This window comes from Rattus norvegicus, chromosome 1, assembly GCF_021556685.1.
Source record: "Rattus norvegicus strain SHRSP/BbbUtx chromosome 1, alternate assembly SHRSP_T2T, whole genome shotgun sequence".
NCBI classification, from domain to species: domain Eukaryota; kingdom Metazoa; phylum Chordata; class Mammalia; order Rodentia; family Muridae; genus Rattus; species Rattus norvegicus.
Window position 1 is genome coordinate 201,477,849 of NC_141534.1, and position 19,575 is coordinate 201,497,423.

Consider the following 19,575-nt stretch of genomic DNA (forward strand, 5'->3'; position numbering starts at 1 on the left):
CTCACCCTGCCACAGAGAAGATAAGCCAACTGCGAGTGCAGAGAAAGCCACAAGCTGGCTTCCTTTTGAGCAGGTAACACTGAGCTGCCTTGGGCATAGGTGGCTGTCCCTCAGGCACCAGTTGCTTGGCCTGACTTCACCGGCCTTTGTTTCCCTCAGCATTCCAGCAGCTCTGGGGACAGGAAAGCCAGGGCCAGTAGGCTCAGTAAACCCTGGAAAGAACTGCTCAGATTAGGATTCAAATGTCTCAGTCTTGCTTCAGGAATCTCCCCTCCCTTGTGTTTGACTTGAATTGCAAAGAAGTAAAATCGAGCGTGTTTTCCCCGGGTGCTAATATGATCCATGAGGAGGACTCCCAAGCCACTGGGAATGTATCTTTGACCTGTCCATCTTGCTCTTAGATAGCAGTGCTCCATTGTCCCTGTACTGCCCAGTTCTTCTGGTTCTAGTGTCCAAAACATAAGACACTCTCTTATGAAGTGTCTCTGTGGTCAGTAGCACTGAGCTCCAGGTTCAATAAGACTCTGTCTCAAAAATGAAGATAAGGAGTGATACAGGGGGCTGGAGAGATGGCTCGGTGGTTAAGACCACTGACTGCTCTTTCAGAGGTCCTGGGTTCAAATCCCGAAACCACATGGTAGCTCACAACCATTTGTAATGAGATCTGACGCCCTCTTCTGGTTTGTCTGAAGACAGCTACGGTGTACTCATATATAATAAATAAATAAATCTTTAAAAAAAAAGAGTGATATAGGAAAATACCTGATGTTGACCTTTGGCCCTTCTGCTGGCTAGTCTTATGTCAACTTGACACAAGCTAGAGTTCCCTCAAAGGAGGGAACCTCAATTGAGAAAATGCTCCCATAAGATCCAGCTGTAGGGAATTTTCTTAATTAAAGATTGATGGGTGAGGGCCAGCCCATTTGGGTGGGACGGTTCCTGGCCTGATGGTCCTGGATGCTATAAGAAAGCAGGCTGAGCAAGCCAGTGGGCAGCATCCCTCCATGGCCTCTGCATCAGCTCCTGCCTCCAGGTTGCTGCCCTGCTTCAGTTCCCATCCTGACTTCCTTCTGTGATTAACAGCGATCTGGAAAATCAAATAAACCCTTTCCTCCCCAGTTTGCTTTTGGTCATGGTGTTTCATCACAGCAATAGTAACCCCAAATAAGACAGCCTTCACAACACACACACACACACACACACACACACACACACACACACACACACACACACACACACACCCTAGGTTTTTGTCCTTTTAAATTTGAGATAATTTCCTCTTGGGAGTGTGACAGGGTCAGCCTAAGCGAACTCATGCTGGCTAACAGTGATAGGTGCTGGGTGCTCTCAGGAGCCATGGCAGGACTCGGAAGAAAACCAGAGGGTAAAGCTACCTGGCCTGTTCATGAAGTCGCAGCGGCCCAGGCCCGCGATGTCCACCCTCTTCATGAAGAGCACCATGCTGGTGAGGTTGGCTTCCTGCATTTCTGCTGGCTTAAGTGGCCTCATGTCTTTGGAGGCAAATTCTTCAGTGTACAGACAGAAAAGTTTTCCTTAAAAAAGTCAAGGGAAATGGCTTCAGTGTTGCTGTGGCATCCCTGATGGACTTCACGCTGCCACTGTGCCCACCACACTACCTGAGGGAGAAGACCCGAGGAGCTGCTTCCGGATCTCTGCTTGGCTTTGGCTGATGGGCTGCAGGACGAGGGAGTTGGCTCTGATTCGGGGATTGTATACCTTTAACAGAAACACAGCCTGTTAGCCCCTGGAAACTCAGGTGCAGTCCCCTGCCTCTACCCCCGGTGACTGCCCTGCAGCACGCCCCACAGAAATGCTGCCAGGCTCTTTTTCTTTATTGTCTATCACACATTATGAGACAGAAACTCCAGGGACTTGGCAGATGGATCTGCAAGGTGCCTGCTTCTACTGCGCTCTGTAGTGCAAGACCTCAGTATCACGTGACATCATACTCATGCTGGTGAGCGGGGATCCCCCTCCTGAGACAGACAGACAGACAGACAGACAGACAGACAGACACAGACACACAGACACACGAAAGGGTTTCCATTCAACAGAGCTGAACTGCTTTGCTGTTTTGTTCAGGCTCAGTGTTACTTCAGTGGGTTCATGCTTAGGACACACATAGGACTTTCTGGGTAGTACGCCTACTGCAAACACCATACAGGACTGACAGTTTCTCTTGCATGTGGCTCAGAAGGGCAACTGACAGCCTATGCTCTAGGAACAGAGAAGTAATTGAAGACTGATTCTAACAAGCTAGGTGTGGCAGTGCAAGCACTTGGAAGCTGAAGGCCAGCCAGGCTACAGGGCAAGATGCTGGCTCAAAACAGACTATCTACAACTTGTTTCAAAAGAACTTTGATACAAGTAATTCACATTAAGGTATTTCATTTACAATGATGTATTATCTTTAAATTATCATTACTGTTATTATTGTTTATTTTTTGAGATTTCTCTGTGTAGCCCTAGCTATTCTGGAACTTGCTCTGTTGACCAGACTGACCTCGAACTCAGAGACAGACAGACAGACAGACCGACCGACTGACCTACCTACCTACCTCTGTCTCCTGAGTGCTGGGATTAAAGGTGTGAGTTGTCACCGCACAGCTTTAATAATTTACTTTCTAAAAAATTTAGAATTATGGGGCTAAAGTGATGACTCACTGGTTAAAAGCCCTGGTTGCTCTTCCAGAGGACCCTTGGTTCAATTCCCAGCACACACATGGCAGCTCAGATCTGTCTGTAACTCCTGTTTTAGAGTATCTGACATTCTCACACAGACATACATGCTGGCAAAACACCAATGCACATAAAATAATAAATTATATAAAAAGAAAAAAAGTTGTCCAATTAGCAAATATTTTAAAAGCTAGTCAATTCACTTGAAACAATTTCCCTGAAGATGCTAATTACACTGATGAATGGACAAGCAGACACAATATATTAGAGAAGCTTTGGAAGCCAAGAAATGTACTGTGCTAGCAGCTTACCTAAAGGCACAAGGGGCACTGGGCTACTAAGTGGGAGGCCCTGATTTAATCCTCAGTTGAAAGGGAAAAGGAAGGAAGGGAAGGAAGGGGAGAAAGGAGGAAGGAGACGGACAGGCAGGCAGGTAGACAGGAGCCAATACCTTTATGCTGAAGTTTGGTATTTCCTCAAACCTCTGACCCTCAATTAATTTGTTTCCAGACTACCAATATGCTAATGAGATACAGCCAAGACTTTAACTGATGGCTGCAACTACTCCAAGCACATCTGACCCAATAAAGAGAACCCTGGGTCACAGTGCACCCTCACATTTTGGCTACTGGTGTAGAAGGAACCCAATACGTGGGTGTCAGTGATGGCTGGCCAACTCTGGCCCCAGGATGGTAATTACCTGTCTTCTTTCAAGACCAACATCAATAACAAATCTGACGGTGTGGCTCCAGATCAGAGACTCCCCGCAGCTGGTGGTCAGCACCACCCGTCTCTGAGACGCTTGGCACCTTTTCTCGGTTTCATCCACTGGCCTGAACAGGCTGCATTTCTCTTTGGGATACAAAGGAATGACCACCAGCTCTCCCACATCTGGGTTTAAGTTAGATCCTTCCTGACACACGATTTCATAGGTTTTTTCAATATCCTAAAGTGAAAAAATAAACATCTGAGAGAATAAATAACAGTTTCAGTAGAAAACCACCCTACAATTCTATAAAGTTTTGGGCAATGATACACACAAAGAAAGAAATGTCTAAGCTATGGCCTTAAATAAGGAGAAGGGCTGTAATCATCTTTTAGGCAACTTAAATGTTATTTCTACACAATTCATAGCCTTTAGTCCAGAATGGCTTTCCCTCTGAAAACACCCTGCCTACTTCTCTGCCTTCCTTCTCCTGTTCTCCCAGCTCGATGCCACTCCTCAGACACGTTACCATGGGCAGAGGAAGCAAACCCATCCTCACGTCACTGTTCTGAGCAACCAGCTAAGTGCTGCTCAACTGTACTTGATAAAGGAAAGCTTACCAGCTGGTGTGCGGGCTCATGGTGGGTTCCCAGGGCTCAGGGGCAGAGGCAGGAGGATTGCCATGAGGTCAAGGCCAGCCTGGACCACAAGTAGAACTTCATCTCAAAAAACTAAAATAAAACATAAAGGCACATACAAAAAAGCACGACCAGGAGCCTCGCTTGGGTCACCTTATACACCATTTGACCCATATGCTTCAAAGGGGTGGCAGAAAAGCTGTAAAGTGGGCAGGGGCGGCCACTGCCTCCGCTGCCTCGCATCTGCAGGCATTTAGAACAGTCCGATCAAGTTACATCACACATATGGGGAAAGAACAAATGCAATTACCCACAAGCAAACAGGAGCCCGAAGGGAAGGTGTTTTAGTTTGCACAGTTCTCAAATCCCAACTCATTTTTCCGAATAGATGTTACATAATCTGAATCCTTTTGAATAGTTGCGAACCTTTTCTATTTTTTAAAGTACAAGGCAAGCCACCAAATGGGAACTTCACCTGGCTTATCAGAATCGTCAGTTCACGAAAACCTCCAAACTGAAAACTTGGCCTCCTGTGATGTCTGTGGTTTTTAAGGCTCTATCCCCTTCTTCCTGTCTTTAGCTCATGGTGCCTTCCTTTCTACACCATTTGTAGAGCGGGTCTTGTCACCTGGACGGTTTTGGAGGCGGGATCTACCTTAAAGAGGGTTCAGGCAGCCAAGGCTGCTGGCAGCCAAGGTAGGCTGTTCCAGGAGGCCTGCTCTCAGGCTGCCCTCTCCAGCACATACACACTTTACTTTGACAATCTTTTCTTCTCAAACTAAGCAAGTAGCACTATATTGCACACAGTGAAACACTGGTCAACTAGAATAGCAGAGGAAATTATTTCTGGTGGCTCTTGGGAGATGGGGGCAGAAGGATTGGGAAGTTGGCTTCCTGTCTTAAAGATGAAATGAACGATCCAATCACGTGCTTCATTTTACCACACACTTTCTGAGGACAGCCTCAGGGGGGACACCCACATTCCTCCGGCTTCAGGCAGGCAGGCAGGCGTCAATAACTCTCAACAGATAATCGAGAAAAGGAAATTAGCTCTGGAAGTCCACTTCAGAGCAATTTCTTACCAATATAAACCTTCAAAATGCAGCAAAATAATTACTTCCTCTTAGAATATTGTTGAAAAAAAAATTTTGGCAACTATAGGGATAATGTTTATACACACTGTGTGAAGATGTGTCTCTGTCTTTCCTTGCCTGACTAAGGCACCCTCTGATTGAGGCCTATGGTCTACAGCAAAAAATAGAATAGAAGGCGGGGGCAAAGGCAGAGAGAAACTCTGGGAAAGGGTCAGGTGTGGGAAGATCTGCCGCCCAGAGGAGGCAAGCAGCCGTGTAGCAGACGTAGAATAGTATGAACAGGTCAGTGTAAGTCAGGGGTTGGGGTAAGCCTAGCATAAGGCCCAGGCGCAAATGCAGCAATAAGTCTCTGTCTTTATCCAGGAACTGGGACATAGAAGAGCCCTAATGGTTACAGGGAGCTGCGCTGGGTTTGGTTTGGTTTGGTTTTGCTTTGCTTTTTGAGATAAGGTCTCATCATGTAGCTCTGGCCGAACTCACAGAAATTTGCCTATTTCTAGTTATTTAATTTTTTTCACTGAATTTTGCCCTCCCCCTATACACACCATTTTTTTTTCAGGAGGAGAAATGAAAGAAACATTCTGCAGGGAAACGGTGGCAGAACGGATGCTATGTATGGTTCCTGCTTCTCAAGCAAAGTTCTGAAGCCAAGACAGGGTCTCAGAGACACACTCACTCACTCACTCACTCACTCACACTCACACACACACACACACACACACACACACACACACACTCTCTCTCTCTCTGTCTCTCTGTCTCTGTCTCTCTCTCTCCCCTTCCCCCTCCCCCTCTCTCCTCCTATCTATCCTGGGACTCACTCTGTGAAACAGGCATGGGGGTCCTGTCTGCCTCTCGAGGGCTGGAATTAGAGGTGCACTCCACCACAGTCAGCGCATTCCTTCAGTTCTTACTCAGTAAGTCTGCAGGACTCTGCTGTGACCACTTGCAAAGCTGTGAAGACCACAACAGCCACTGACAGAAGGTATCTGAGATCAGAGAAGCCCCATAGCCATGTAGAGCATTTCCCAGGAAACTCCAATCTTTGAACACCGGCCTGCTGGGCCCTTACAGTGATCTGGTTGGACTACACACTATGAACTTAACTTATTTCTTCTACGTAATTTATTTCATGTTTTGTTCTCAAGTTAAAGAAGGCTGGAAGCACTCAGGGTGTTCAGCCTGGTAAGTACCGAGTCACAGGGAAGGAAGCCTGTGCACTGTCATGGGTCAGCTCATAGCAGGTGTGGAGACAGATCTAACTGAGTGCACAGCTGACCCCCTAAACCACTGTTAGTGGCAATGTCTGCACTTTGAATTTCTTAAAAAGACAGCTCACCTATGCTTCTCCTCTATGGTACTGAGGGACCACAGCTTACCTACGCTTGCCCTCTATGGTACTGGAGGACCACAGCTCACCTATGCTTCTCCTCTATGGTACTGAAGGACCACAGCTCACCTATGCTTGCCCTCTATGGTACTGAGAGACCACAGCTTACCTACGCTTGCCCTCTATGGTACTGAGGGACCACAGCTCACCTATGCTTGTCCTCTATGGTACTGAGGGACCACAGCTCACCTATGCTTGCCCTCTATGGTACTGAGGGACCACAGCAGGCTTTCACTGTATGTAGAAACCAAGCAGCACGAGGCAAATAACAATCACCAGCTCTGAGCAGGGCTTTACGACAGGAGCGAGGCTGAGGAAGGCTCCTCGGTACCACAGTGGGAAGCTGGGAAGGCGGTAGCCAGGGAACAAGATCTAGATCCAGACCTGGAGCAGTCAGGATGGGAGCAGAGACAGAGCTGGCCTTCTGGCGAGTCTGCAGGGGCCAGCAGGGCTGGGGCAGCCGGGCAGGGCAGCTGCTGTGCCACTGGATGAGGAGTCCAGCACTGGCCAGGACACTGCAGCACGAGGGTGAGAGCTCCCTGCAGCTCTCATGACCATCCCTTCCATGTCTACTGCTTCTTAACAGAAAGGACACTTCTAAGTTCCGTGGACTGCTACGGCTCACCAGTTTAAAGGTCACCACGTCACTGATGTAAAGGTTCCATTACATTTACAAGAATCTCAAAGACTCTAAGACAACCTCTATGCCAAACCTGTTATGACCTTTAGTTTGGGATTTTTTTTTTTTTTTTTTTTTTTTTTTTTTTTTTTGGAGCTGGGGACCGAACCCAGGGCCTACCACTGAGCTAAATCCCCAACCCCTAGTTTGGGTTTTTTTTTTAAGACCGTTTCATTCTGAAGCCAAGGCTAGCTTCCACCTTCTGATTCTCTGATCTCACAGGTCAGCCTGGTGAGTCCCTGACTACAGGCCTGCCTACACTTGGCTGTTTTAAAATTTCTGATTTTAATCTCAAAAGATGACTGTTTGTCCTGTCGTCTCCATCTGGCAGTTTCAAATGTCCTAACATTACTGCTGCTCCTTCCTCAGGCTCTACTCTGCCCCTTAATCATTCTGTCACTTCCCCAAGGGCCTTTATAGACATTCTAAATCATGCAATAAATCACCACCATAGAAGATTAGTATTCAGAAGAATGTGTATCATCTACACAAACAACTGACAAATGTCCTTATGCAGATGACACTCTAAATTTCCCTAAGGAAACAGACAAAGTTTAAGTCTTATGACCTGTCCCAAGCTCCTTTGGTTCTGAGCCTGAATTGAGGTCATACCTCTGAGCGACCCCTCCTATCCCCCACTCCCACTGTCACCCTGACAGATCCATACCAAGGCAGGGGCTCATTCCTTTGTAGCTCAGCCTTTATCCCGCACTTTCTGGTTCCCGTTAATCACTAGAACTCCTGCACACCTGCCTCATACTGAGACCATGGAAACACCGGAGGCTGGGGTTGAACAGCCTGCTAGTCTTTAAGTCTGCTTCAGGTGCTGCTGAGAGGGCAGCAGAATGTGGTGTCCTCTGTGTCCACCGTGTCTCTGCGAGAGATGGCCAGCTTCCGTCAAGCTGGGCCCTGGATTCTCAAGATGCCACCCCATTCCTTCTCACTCCGGGAGACTGGCAAGGCTCTCACAGAGGTTTAGTCTATCCTATCTGTGATACAGCTTATGTGTAGAATGAGATGTGCTGTAGGGAATATTTGCAAGGTGGCTATACAATGGGAGCCACGAGTTGCCGATGGAAAAGTTTCCCAAAGGAAATGCCTTTTAACAACACTTGCTTGGGTTGGAATGCCACATAACTTACTTGTTCACAGGCCAGGAAGACCACGACGTCACCCTGCTCACCCGAGCGGTGGATTTCAAAGATAAGGCGTACGACAGACTCGAAGGGATCCTTCTGAGCCCCACTAAGGTACACCACCTCCACGGGGTGCTTATTTCTCACTTCTAGGAGAGGCACATTCCCATAGTAGGAACTGAGTCTGCTGATGAGGAAAGGTGAGCAGTTTATTATGAGCTTCAGCTCTGGCCTTGCCAGTAGCACATCTTTAAGGAGTCCAAGCAGCACGTCAGTCGCCAGGCTTCTCTCGTGGACATCGTCCAAGATGATGACACCATAGCTACCCAGGAAAGGATTGGACATCATTTCTCTTTGTAGCATGTCATCGGTACAGTACCTACACAGAAGACACATTCAACTTAAGAGAACTCTCATGAACACCATGTAAAGGACTCCCTAAAATACACTTGTATGCTCTGCCCTTGTTTGTGGCACTGGGTACATTTTTCTCTTAGAGCCAAGATTCCTTTGAGATGATAGAATCTAGGGCCACAGCACAGAACCCCACATAAACACATTTTAACTGTCCTTTGTACATGCTCAGTGAGTCCTCAAGGCTCACCGCAGAACCCCTGGTCAGAGGCCTCTCCTCACAGAGGTCTGTAACCAGTGATCACCACTACCACGTGCCCCGCTTTAATCACAAACATATACAAACTTCACTGGTACAAACAATGATAAATGCATTTAACATCTGCCTGCAGCTTTGTAAATTAAACACTATTACCATGGAACATCCTTGCTGGACAGTTACTCTCCTTCCTGTCACTGGTGGAACTCTGGGTGCTGCCATATACTTTACAAGGAAAGAACTCAGGGTTATGGTCCACTCACATTAAGACTCTCACTGAGGGTTGCTGGTGGCAACTGTGTCAGCAAACTAACATCATTAAGTTTGAAATGTTCCACAAGTAAGAGCAAATAGAAGTAGCTACACAGTTACCACCAGTGTGGAGTACCTGTGCCCAATAGCATGATGGGACAAGGGGATTATTAGTGGTTTTGTCTGTCTGAGATGTTGGCCTCAAACTCAAATCTTCCAGTTTCAGCCTCCTTCATTAGTAATTTAATAGATTCCCTACCCCCAGGAGCCTTCGAGCTATTAAAATTTGTTTAAAGGCCTCATGGTAATGATCCACTATCATAAAGCCTTCCTTCTGATCCCATTTGTATATGCATACAGATTACTGTTTGAAGAGAAAGTTCCACCTCTACCAGCACTTAGGGCTGAGGTCGTTGGATGCGTCTGCTGGCACTGCTGGCCCTTGGCTGACATTTAGCTTAAATTTGTGGACAGCTTCCACTCTGCCCCAAACTGACAGAGGTGGCTGTACCAGTCCAGGGACCATGTGAACACTTGCTTTTTTCCCTCTGAGGAAACCCTATTTACGGCTCACTTGGCTGGCTTTGCTCTCTATCCGCTTCATTGTGATAAGCTTCAGCTGTGAGAAGACTGTTATGTATACAGTGAAGCCCTCAGACAAACCAAACCTGATGGAACTGGGGACTCTGACCCTGTGGGGACCCTGACCTAGTGTTCAATACCTTTTCAAGGGAGGACAGAGAGTATGGAAGCAAGCATTTCCTTTTAGTTCTGAGTTTGGGCCCTGGGCCAATCAACACATTTCTCATTTAACCTTCAGAATAAATCCTAAGGGAAGATGTTGCCCCTCCTATTTATAAATGAAGAAAATGGCCAACAGTTTAAGGAGTATAGCCAGGGTCACAAAGCTAGCGTCAAGGTTTTATTTTTGTTTGTTTGTTTGTCTGTAGACAGGGTCTCACTATGTAGCCATGGCTTGCCTAGAACTTACAATGTAGCCCAGGTTAACCCCAAACTTCTTACTACACATAGGAATTAAAGGCACACACCACCATACCCAGCTCAGGGTTAAGATGTAAACCAAATGATTCATCACATTTGATGCTGTTATCAAATCAGAGACTACTTCCTGGGGCACCAGGGTTTGGATAGTAAGATTCGGTTCTTCCTTTCACTTTATGAGATCAAAGCTTCACTCTCTGCCTTCTGTTCATATAGACTCATTCTGTGTCTTACCAAGTGAGCAATATCAAATCGTGGACCATTCCTGGATGATCAAACCTAAGAGTGAAGTTTTTCTGAGTACAGTATTATTGCATTTCATGCAAGATGCGGACAAATGCATCTGAGATCTAGCTTTGCAGGAATCTCTGCCAAGGTTGACTAGGACACAGAGACCTAAGCTACTGTCGCTACTTCAAAGCAAATCAGGTTTCTGTCAGCTCCTTTCATGCCACAAATATGATCCTGTTCCTCTTCAGCTGAGTAACCATCTAGTTAGCACTTGGCTTCCTCAAAGCCATGCTTCCTATAAAGTAGAGGAGGCAAGAGTTATGTAAATATATCCAGCCTTGGTTCAAAGGAGAGAGATTGGTGGCCTATTTAAAACTCAGCTAAATTCAGCATGATGATGTAATATTTCTCTCTCTCTCTCTCTCTCTCTCTCTCTCTCTCTCTCCCTCCCTCCCTCTCTCTCTCCCTTCCTCCCTCCCCCCCTCAGTCTGTCTGTCTCTCTCTCCCCCTCCCTCTCTCTCCCCCTCCCCCCCTCCCTCTCTCCATCCTGTAAGCCTGGCTGGGCTAGAGCTCACTGTGTAGACTCCCCTGGCCTCAGAAATCCTGCCTCTGCCTCTGGCATTCTGGGATTAAAGGTGTACTCCACCAAGCTTGGCAAGATTCCTTTCTCATTTTCACATTAATAAGATTCCGTGTGAGCTTTAAAAATGTTGTCATGGTAACTACATAGATATGCTGTCCGTGTGATAGGTAATGTTACACAGTTAGCACTTTAAATTCTCAAGACTTGTAAGAGCCAAGAATAACATTAAAAAGTTGTATTAATATTTGTATCTTCTGAATTTTTTCTTCTTATTAAATCTTTTATATTGAGTATGACCCTAATGAAAATGTCAAACTCTTCAGTTCTGGAAACTGAAGAGGTTTAAGAGCTACACCCAATGCATAGCAGACCCGCTGCACAGGAGACCCGCTGCACAAGGGACCCACTGCACAGGAGACCTGCTGCATAAGAGACTGTAGCATATAGAGAAGAAAACACTTGCAGGCATGCAGTATTTAGGTGTCTACTATCTGGAAAGGCCAGATAAAAGCTTAAAGAACTAAATTGTTTTTTTTTTTAATATTATTAAAAAAGCAAAAGGCAGGCAGGCAATGTTATCTCTATCAGGTATCTGTGATATGCCCAGTAGGGTTGCAAAGAAAACAAAAATGGTAAAACTGAATACAGAACACTAGCTTCTCTAATTAGTAATGACCTTTAAAGTTTCTGACTGAAGGGCTGGCAAAGCAGCTCAGTGGTAGAGCACTTGCCCAGCATGTGTAAGGCCCTGGCCCACTAAGAAACATCTGTGGTTTAGATTGCCATTCAATCTAAGGGCACTCAAAGTCATGGCCAGCATCCATCTCCAGGAAAACCAACTGGTTCTGGTAAAAATTCTAAAGATTTAATTACCTTTAATTATAATCATAAACTAGCCACCACCCACACTATACTTCTGGCCTATCTACTCAGCCATTTACTCCTTACATAGCCCCTCTGAACAGCCACTGGTTTTTTTGGATGAGGAGACATGAGAACAGAGAGCTCTGGCTGGAAACCTATGCAGAGTTGCTGCTAGAAAGCTAGAGACACTGGCCGCATAGCCACAAGGCATCCTAGGCAGACAGCATTCTGGGAGGGAAGTGGAGTTAGTACTTCCTTTTACCGTAGGGGCTTTTAAATCTTTGGGCCACCTTCAGGCTCAGGCCCTTCCTGTGTCCTGCTGACAACTTCTGACAGAGAAGATAGGGAAAGACAGTCTGAGCAGCCGAGAGCAGAACCTGCAGTAGCCAGAACATTCCATCCACATGAGCTACAGCTTACCTCAAGCCTCAGGGCTCCCAGAGTCAGCACTAGCACAGAAACTCAGTCCTTCCTCTGCCTGACAAAGTCCAGTGTTCGAAATAAACTAAACTGACTAAAGTCAAGTCCAAACCATATAGATGTCTGAAAAGTATGTTCTGCTACACTCTTACAATGATAGTATATCCCAGGATAAGTACTTTCATGACTTTCTCAATAATAGTAACAACAACTTAAAGTTATGATTTCACACTCATTAACATAAAATGTTCCAGCTAAGAGTCCTTTCCGAAGGCTCTCGAAGTCTAGATGCAGTGACTGCAGAACTTAGTTGAAGCCATTATTCGATTAAAATAAAAAATGGAGGGGCGGGCGGTGTGGGGGAGGTGATGCAGGAGGACTAAGGGCTTTGGACTAGCCTTGGTTACAGAATGAGATTTTTCTCAACACCCCTCCAAAGTCAAAAATAGTGACTAAAAATGCTAAGCTTAAGCACTCTCCCTCCTCCTCATCCTGTTGTTTCTTTTGTCCTGTGTAACCAATCTCCAACTAGTTTGTGAGTTCCTAAGAGGCAGGGAAGGGGTGCTTTTCTTTTGTATATGTCCTGTATACAGTAGCAGTTTACAAGCACATATACACCCAATTGTGAACTTTTACAAAGGTAAAACAGCCTGAAGAACTTTATTTAGGTCAAGGCCTTACTGGCCTAAACATTCCAAATGGTTGGACACTTGCTTCAAACAGTGAGTCACAAGGGCGTTCTGAATGGCCTTCAAAGCACTCTCCCTCCTCCCACTGCCAAGTTAGGGAGCATCCTCTACAGGACAAGCATATCAGATGCAGGGATAGCAGTGTGCAGAATGCCATCCCTGCCCTGTAATTCTGAAGCAGTACTAATCAACCACACACCAACCAGCACGCCACGTGAGTGGGTTATTTATGAGTGTGCTGATATTCTGGTCCTGAGACCAGTATTTTCTGATCTCTTGAGCTCCTAGAGGGGAAGACAGTGTTCAGGGCACCTGAAGCCCGTGCAGTGGTCACCTCTGGCTGTCAGCAGCTTTGGCCACTCCTTGAAGAGTGGGATAGGCACAGGCACTGTTTATGAGGGAGCCAAAACACTACCCGGAGAAGCCCTAGCCTTGAGAAGTTACTTTTCCAGCTCTCCCCTTCAGCTCTCTCTGTATTTCTCCTTCCTGCTCTGAAGGCAGTCCTCGGAAGCCTACGATAAAAAGTTAACACAAATATCTGATAACATAACTTATTTCTTCCTCAAAGACAGCTCCCTCTACAAGGTCCGGGGAGCCCTCCTGGTGCAGGTGACTCTTGCACTGGGTTCTGAGTGACTACAAAGAATTGGCCAATCCCAGAAGAAAAAACAGACAGGACAAGTACAGTGAGGGGTGGAGTAAGAACTTCCATTTCTTTAAAAACTCAGTTATGTGAAGATGGTCCGCTTTAATCCCAGGTGTGGGATATGGGGCATCTTCAGACTGTTCGCAGCTGCTGACTGACTGTCTCGTGCTCTAGGAGGGGTTGATTTTTGCCAGCTGCAGATAGTTTATGTTTGGAATTCTGGGGACTCTTGAGAATGTGTAAATTCAAGAATCCCGAGAGGAATGGTGGAGGCTGCTGCTTTTGCTGATTGGAGACATTTGATGACTAAAACTGGACTTGCCCCTAGGAACTCGATGTCCCTGATCAGCAGAAATTAGTCTAAAGAGGTCTGTGCCCCATTTCCCCTCTAACCTGCTTTCTCTCCTAATGTTGAGTGTTGGAAGAGTGGTAGATAATGGGACACAATAAAGTAGCCAAAAAGTATGGCTACCGATGGGCAGACAGGTATAAGACATAAAGGTGTGGAAACATAGGTATCACACAGAGCCACAGGGGGCCACATGGTGGCACAGGGTCAATGACAATAGACTCACCAGGAGGTACAGCTCTCTTAAGTACACTATGGAAAGTCTTGGGTGAAACTAACAGGTTGTAATTTTCCCCCTGAGGATTATAATCACAGAAGTTTAGACAAGAGACTATGGAGGATACCAAGGAGGGAAAACAAGGGAGGGGGTATGTGCCAGGCTAGAGAGGGCAGTCATTACTCCAGGAGTGCTTGACGTGCAGAAGGCCAGGCCAACACTCTGAGGATTATAGAACCTAAGTCCAGAAAGAGGCTCCTAGGCTGTGGTGAAGTTCTACATACAAACCTCAGGATGGTTTCAGTGGTGCAGCAGTTCTCAAAAGGAATCACATAGCCAACTTCGTGACCAATATTAACATCCATCTCGTCGGCTACCCGCAGGGCCAGCTGCACTGCCGTCTGCTTGTGGACCTGTGTGCAAATCACGCCCCCGTGCTGATAATGGATGGAAAGGCAATATTCAGCACACCACTGAGGAACCTTTGACAGGGAAAAAGGACACAGGATCAGCCCTTGCTAGGAAAGACAGACAAGCCCACAACTCAGAGGAGTAGCGCTTTCTCACGGCTGGCTTCATGCTCTCTAAGAACTTTTCCTTTCACCTGTTAATTTAATTACCAGCAGACACTGCCAGGAACAGTATTAATCCTTACTTAGTAGAACTGTGAGCAATAGATACTATGACTTTCATCACTAATAAATGAAGTTAAGAGCATGCAGGTCATCATTAAACAGAAGCCATTACGTTCTGACTCACAGACTTTAGAAAGGCAGTTAAGGACATGAAAAAGACCTATGTCTCTGTACATTTTTTAGATTTGTTTAAGTGTGTGAGTATTTTGCTCCTGTATGTGCACCATATGCAGTGCCCTCAGAGCCCTCAGAGGCCAGAAGGAGGAGTTGGATGTCTGAGAACTAGAGTTATCCATGAAACAACCCAGACACTCTCCAAGTGCAGCAAGCACTCTTACGCAGTGAGCAGTCCCGTCAGCTCCAGCCTAGGCCATTTTTGAGAGACTCGTGTAATCACAATTTTTTTCTAGTAATAAGAAGGCCCCATCAAAACAACTTTGTATGATTTATTATGTTTTAAAGAATGTAATATTAAATAGCATTTAAATACAAAATAACAACCCAAAATTAAAGCATTTAAATTCATGCAATTATAATAATACCCAAATTGTCCCGCTCAACATGGCTTTACTAGTGAAAGCTAAAATATTTTGCCAATTTATTATCTGAATGTAATTAAAAATTAACCTAATGAGACAACCAACTTGTCTAGAGTCAATTTCAAGCAGAACTGCTCTTCAGCCATTTTTCAAAATCCTTTTATGTAAAATGTGTTATACAGCTGGAGTGTCGGCTCCAGAGTTAAAAGCACAGGCTGTGCTTGCAGAGGACCTGGGTCTGATTCCCACAGTGCTTTACAACTGTCTGTAGTTCCCTTCCAGGAGAAGCTGCTGCCCCTTCTGACCTCTGTGGGCACCAGACATGCATGTGGTGCAGAAACATGCACACAGGCACCGCACACAGACACAGACACACACATACACCCCACACCACCACCACCACACCACCACCACCACCACCACCACCACTACTACTACCACCCAATAATAATAAATAGGGGCTGGTTAAGAGCACTGACTGCTCTTCCAAAAGTCCTGAGTTCAATTCTCAGCAACCACATGGTGGCTCACAACCATCTGTAATGGGATCTGATGGCCTTTTTCTGGTGTGTCTGAGGACAGCTACTGTGTACTCACATACATAAAATTAATCTAAATACAATAAATAAAATTTAAAAATAAACATGTGTCATGGATCAACTGACTTTTAATCAAATTGATTTGTGCAAGAATTATGGAAGGTACCAAATTTATTTTGTATACTATAATCTTAAGGCACTGTTAATAAATTATGCTTTGGTACATGAATTTTGAGAAGTCCATGGGTGTTTTTATTTTTTTTTTTCAAGACAGGGTTTCTCTGGGTAGCCCTGGCTGTCCTGGAACTCATTCTGTAGAACAGTCTGGTTTTGAACTCACAGAGATCCGACTGCCTCTGCCTCTGCTCTGCCTCCTGGGTGCTGGGATTAAATGTGTACTTACAGGTGTACTGCCAGCCCGAGTATTTTAAAGACTGATCTGGGTAGTAAAAATTTGTTAATGTTTTTAGATTATCTTGAGGTTTGCTCCTGAGAGTGACTCATTATGGAATTGTTAGATTTCAGTTCTCATCCCCTCTGTTCCTGAGCACTGTAGACTGAGCTGTGAGAACAGAGATCCAGATTCTTCATCACCAAGTCATCCCAGTTAATATGTTAATCAAGCGAAACAATGTCTTGTGCTTTTCCAGAAATATTTAAAATGTCTGAGATACGAAATAGTTTATCTTTAATTGTTTCAAAATCACTGGCCTAAATATAAAATTCTGTTTCCTTCTTTCCTTGGTGTAATGGTTAAGACCTTCATGATCAACTTGATAGGACTTAAAAATCACCCCGGGGCATGTGTGTGAGGGCATTCCAGGAAGGCTGAGTGGAGGAGCGAAGACTCAAATGTGTGTAGAATATCACACTATAGATTGGAGTCCCAGAGTGAATAAAAAGGAAAAGAGGGGGACCAGGGTGCGCTTTACTCCATGCTTGCTGTGCTGCATGAGGACCTGCGTTCATGTCCAGCACTGATGCAAAGAGACTGTCTAATCCCAGCTCTGGAGGCAGAGGCAGACAGGTCCCAGGGCTCACTGGTCAGTCTAGCTGAATCAGCAAGCTCCAGTGATTGGGAAAGGTCGGTCCACAGGGCAGGGGGAGCACCCATGGAGGAGGGAGCACGCGCTTGCTTCACTCAGAGTGCAGATGTTTACTCAGCAACCAAACTCACAGCCCAGCAGAAACCACAGCTAATTACAGAGCCTGGAAGACGTGTCCAGTACATGCGGTAAGAACAGTCAGCCTTGTAACTGCAGGCTGCAACGTTCTCTCTCTGAGCAGAAAAGGGAGGAGTCCCGGTGTTAGAATGCCTACCCCCATTACCTCATTCCTCTAGACTAGCAGTTCTCAACATGTAGGTCGTGACCCCTTTGGGGGGAGTGTCAAACAACCCTTTCATAGGGGTCACCCTTGATAGAAAAAAAAAAAACCCAGATATTTACATTATGAATATAGTAGTAGCAAAGTTACAGTTATGAAGTAGCAATAAAGTAATTCTATGATTGGGGGTCACCACAACATGAGGAATTATATTACAAGGTCACAGCAATAGGAAGGTTGAGGACCACTGTCTATGCAAAACAGGGGCCATTGTGGTCAGTCCTTGGCAGATGCCAGGGACTGCTGAAAAGAGCAGGAGTCCCTGAAAAGAGCTAGAGAGATGGCTCAGTGATTAAGAGCATGGGCTGCTCTTCCATAGGTCCTGAGTTCAAGTCCCAGCACCCGCAGGGTGGCTCACAACCATCTGTAATGGATTCCCTTTTCTGGTGTGTCTGAAGACAGAGCACTCATATATATAAAATAAATAAAAAGCCAATAAAATATTTAAAATATTTCTTTAAAAAAAGGAGTCAGAAGAAGCTCGGAGTCTGGCCATTTCACAGTGTCATGGGACAGAGGGGCACTTTCCAAGACAGCCTGGTACTCTGCCCCTCTGCACTGCTGAACACTCTGCCTACTGCTATGCTGGAACGTTCCTCCAGGCGATCCCGGCTGGGGGCTTACTGTGGCCGTCTCACAATCACCTGCTGTTCAGGGCTCTCAGGACTCGCTGCAGTTTCTCTGTGCAAGTTCTTTCCCCGCCAGAACGCCCTACTTTGGGCAGACGAGGAGTCAAGTTGGGTCTGTGGGAACCACAGGCATGCAGCAAGCCCCATCTTTCCAAGGCTGCTGCTCTCTTTGGAGACGGTGACACTGAGACACTTTGACAGCAATGACACGACACGGAGAAAAAAGATAGGGAGCTGCTCCTTCACTTCCTGAGGAAGAAACTCTTCAAAGTAGCTTGTCTGGAGTTTGGCAGCAGACAACACCCATGTCCAGACGCATGGTCTACAAATTCCCACCAGCTGGAAATCAATCACTCAGAACCCATCCATCAAATTATCATATTTTCTCGACCCATTTCCTGTGAGTGGTTTTATGAATGTCAGACCTTCCAACTGCCTAAAAGGCCTCACAGCGAGCCAGCCTTCTACCTGCCCACAGCCTCGCCTGCTTCCAGGACTCCTGGGGCAGGAGCAAGGGTCAGAGTAGATGCCAGTAATGCTGTCTCCTGCCTTGAGGGCAACGAGAGGGGTGGGTAGCTCGACTTCCCACTGGCTCTGTGGCCGTCTCTTACTGACAGTACTCTCCCAGTACAGATTCAGGAGGGGAAACAAGAAGATCCCAGTCCCCATGCTTGACAGCATAACACATACAAGATCGCAGGCTATGGGACTCTGGGAGACTTAAGGTCAGCTGCTCGGATCTCTCAAAAGAACCCACCAGCCAAATTCAGTTCAGAATTCAGAGCAGCAGTATTGTGTATGGCCTTGTCATGGCCAATCTGGCCAGACGACTTCTACAACAGCAGCGCTGGTGTGGGAGCTGTCTTGTCCATTCCACCAACTGCCACAGACAGCTTATGCCCCATGGGTGCCTGCCTCAATTTACCCAACACATGGATACCAAAGCCAGTTCTTGGCAACTGAACCGTTTGACTCATGAGAGATTAGAGTAAAAGCTAGAAAAGACATTAGGTAGTTCTAGAAATGCTTCTCTTCCCTTCTGGCTTTCAGTAAGCCTATCCAGAGAAGTACTAGGAAAAGCTGCCTCAGACAGACGAGAAATTGTCTCTCTCTTTCCCAGGGCAGCTGCTGGTCTCTATAAACATCTGTACCAGAAGAGAAGGCAGTTTTAGATCTTTGGCTCTGAAGAGAGGTTTTTCTTTGAAAGACTTAAAACTGTGGGGAACAAGAAAGGAGTCTTGGAAACAAAACAGGTTACTTTCAGAATTTAAAAAAACAACAAATTAATATGCCTGCCTTCTCTTTATTTGAAAACAGTTTGATTTCTCTAAACCAGAAAGACACTGACTTCCTATTTAACCAAACAAAAATACAGCTTACTAATATGATTAAGAAGTTTAAAAAGGTGTTGTCCCAACACTTAGGCAGTGGAGGCAGGAGGATCAGAAGTTCAAGGTCATTCTTGGCTGTCTACATAGTAAATTTGGAACCAGGCTGGGATACTTTTAGAAGTTATCTCAAACAAACAAAACTTCAAAAGTGACAGAAGAAACCATAACTGTACCCAGTTATAACAACGGTTACAACATTTACAGCATATACAGCAATTCTTATTCCTAAGGGTGACAAATCCCTAAA

The 19,575-nt window shown here is 45.8% G+C and overlaps 1 protein-coding gene across 6 annotated transcripts in view; it reads right to left on the minus strand.

The window, feature by feature from the left end:
* The window catches only part of Dhx32 (DEAH-box helicase 32 (putative)), a 59,784-nt gene that overhangs the window by 12,243 nt on the left and 27,966 nt on the right, over positions 1-19,575 (minus strand). For 3 of the 6 annotated variants that reach the window (NM_001130039.1, XM_087572954.1, XM_087572965.1), the window contains 5 exon segments: positions 1,395-1,553; positions 1,638-1,737; positions 3,401-3,646; positions 8,350-8,722; positions 14,498-14,691. In NM_001130039.1, the coding sequence (NP_001123511.1) occupies positions 1,395-1,553; positions 1,638-1,737; positions 3,401-3,646; positions 8,350-8,722; positions 14,498-14,691 (1,072 nt within the window). 6 annotated transcript variants of the gene reach the window in all.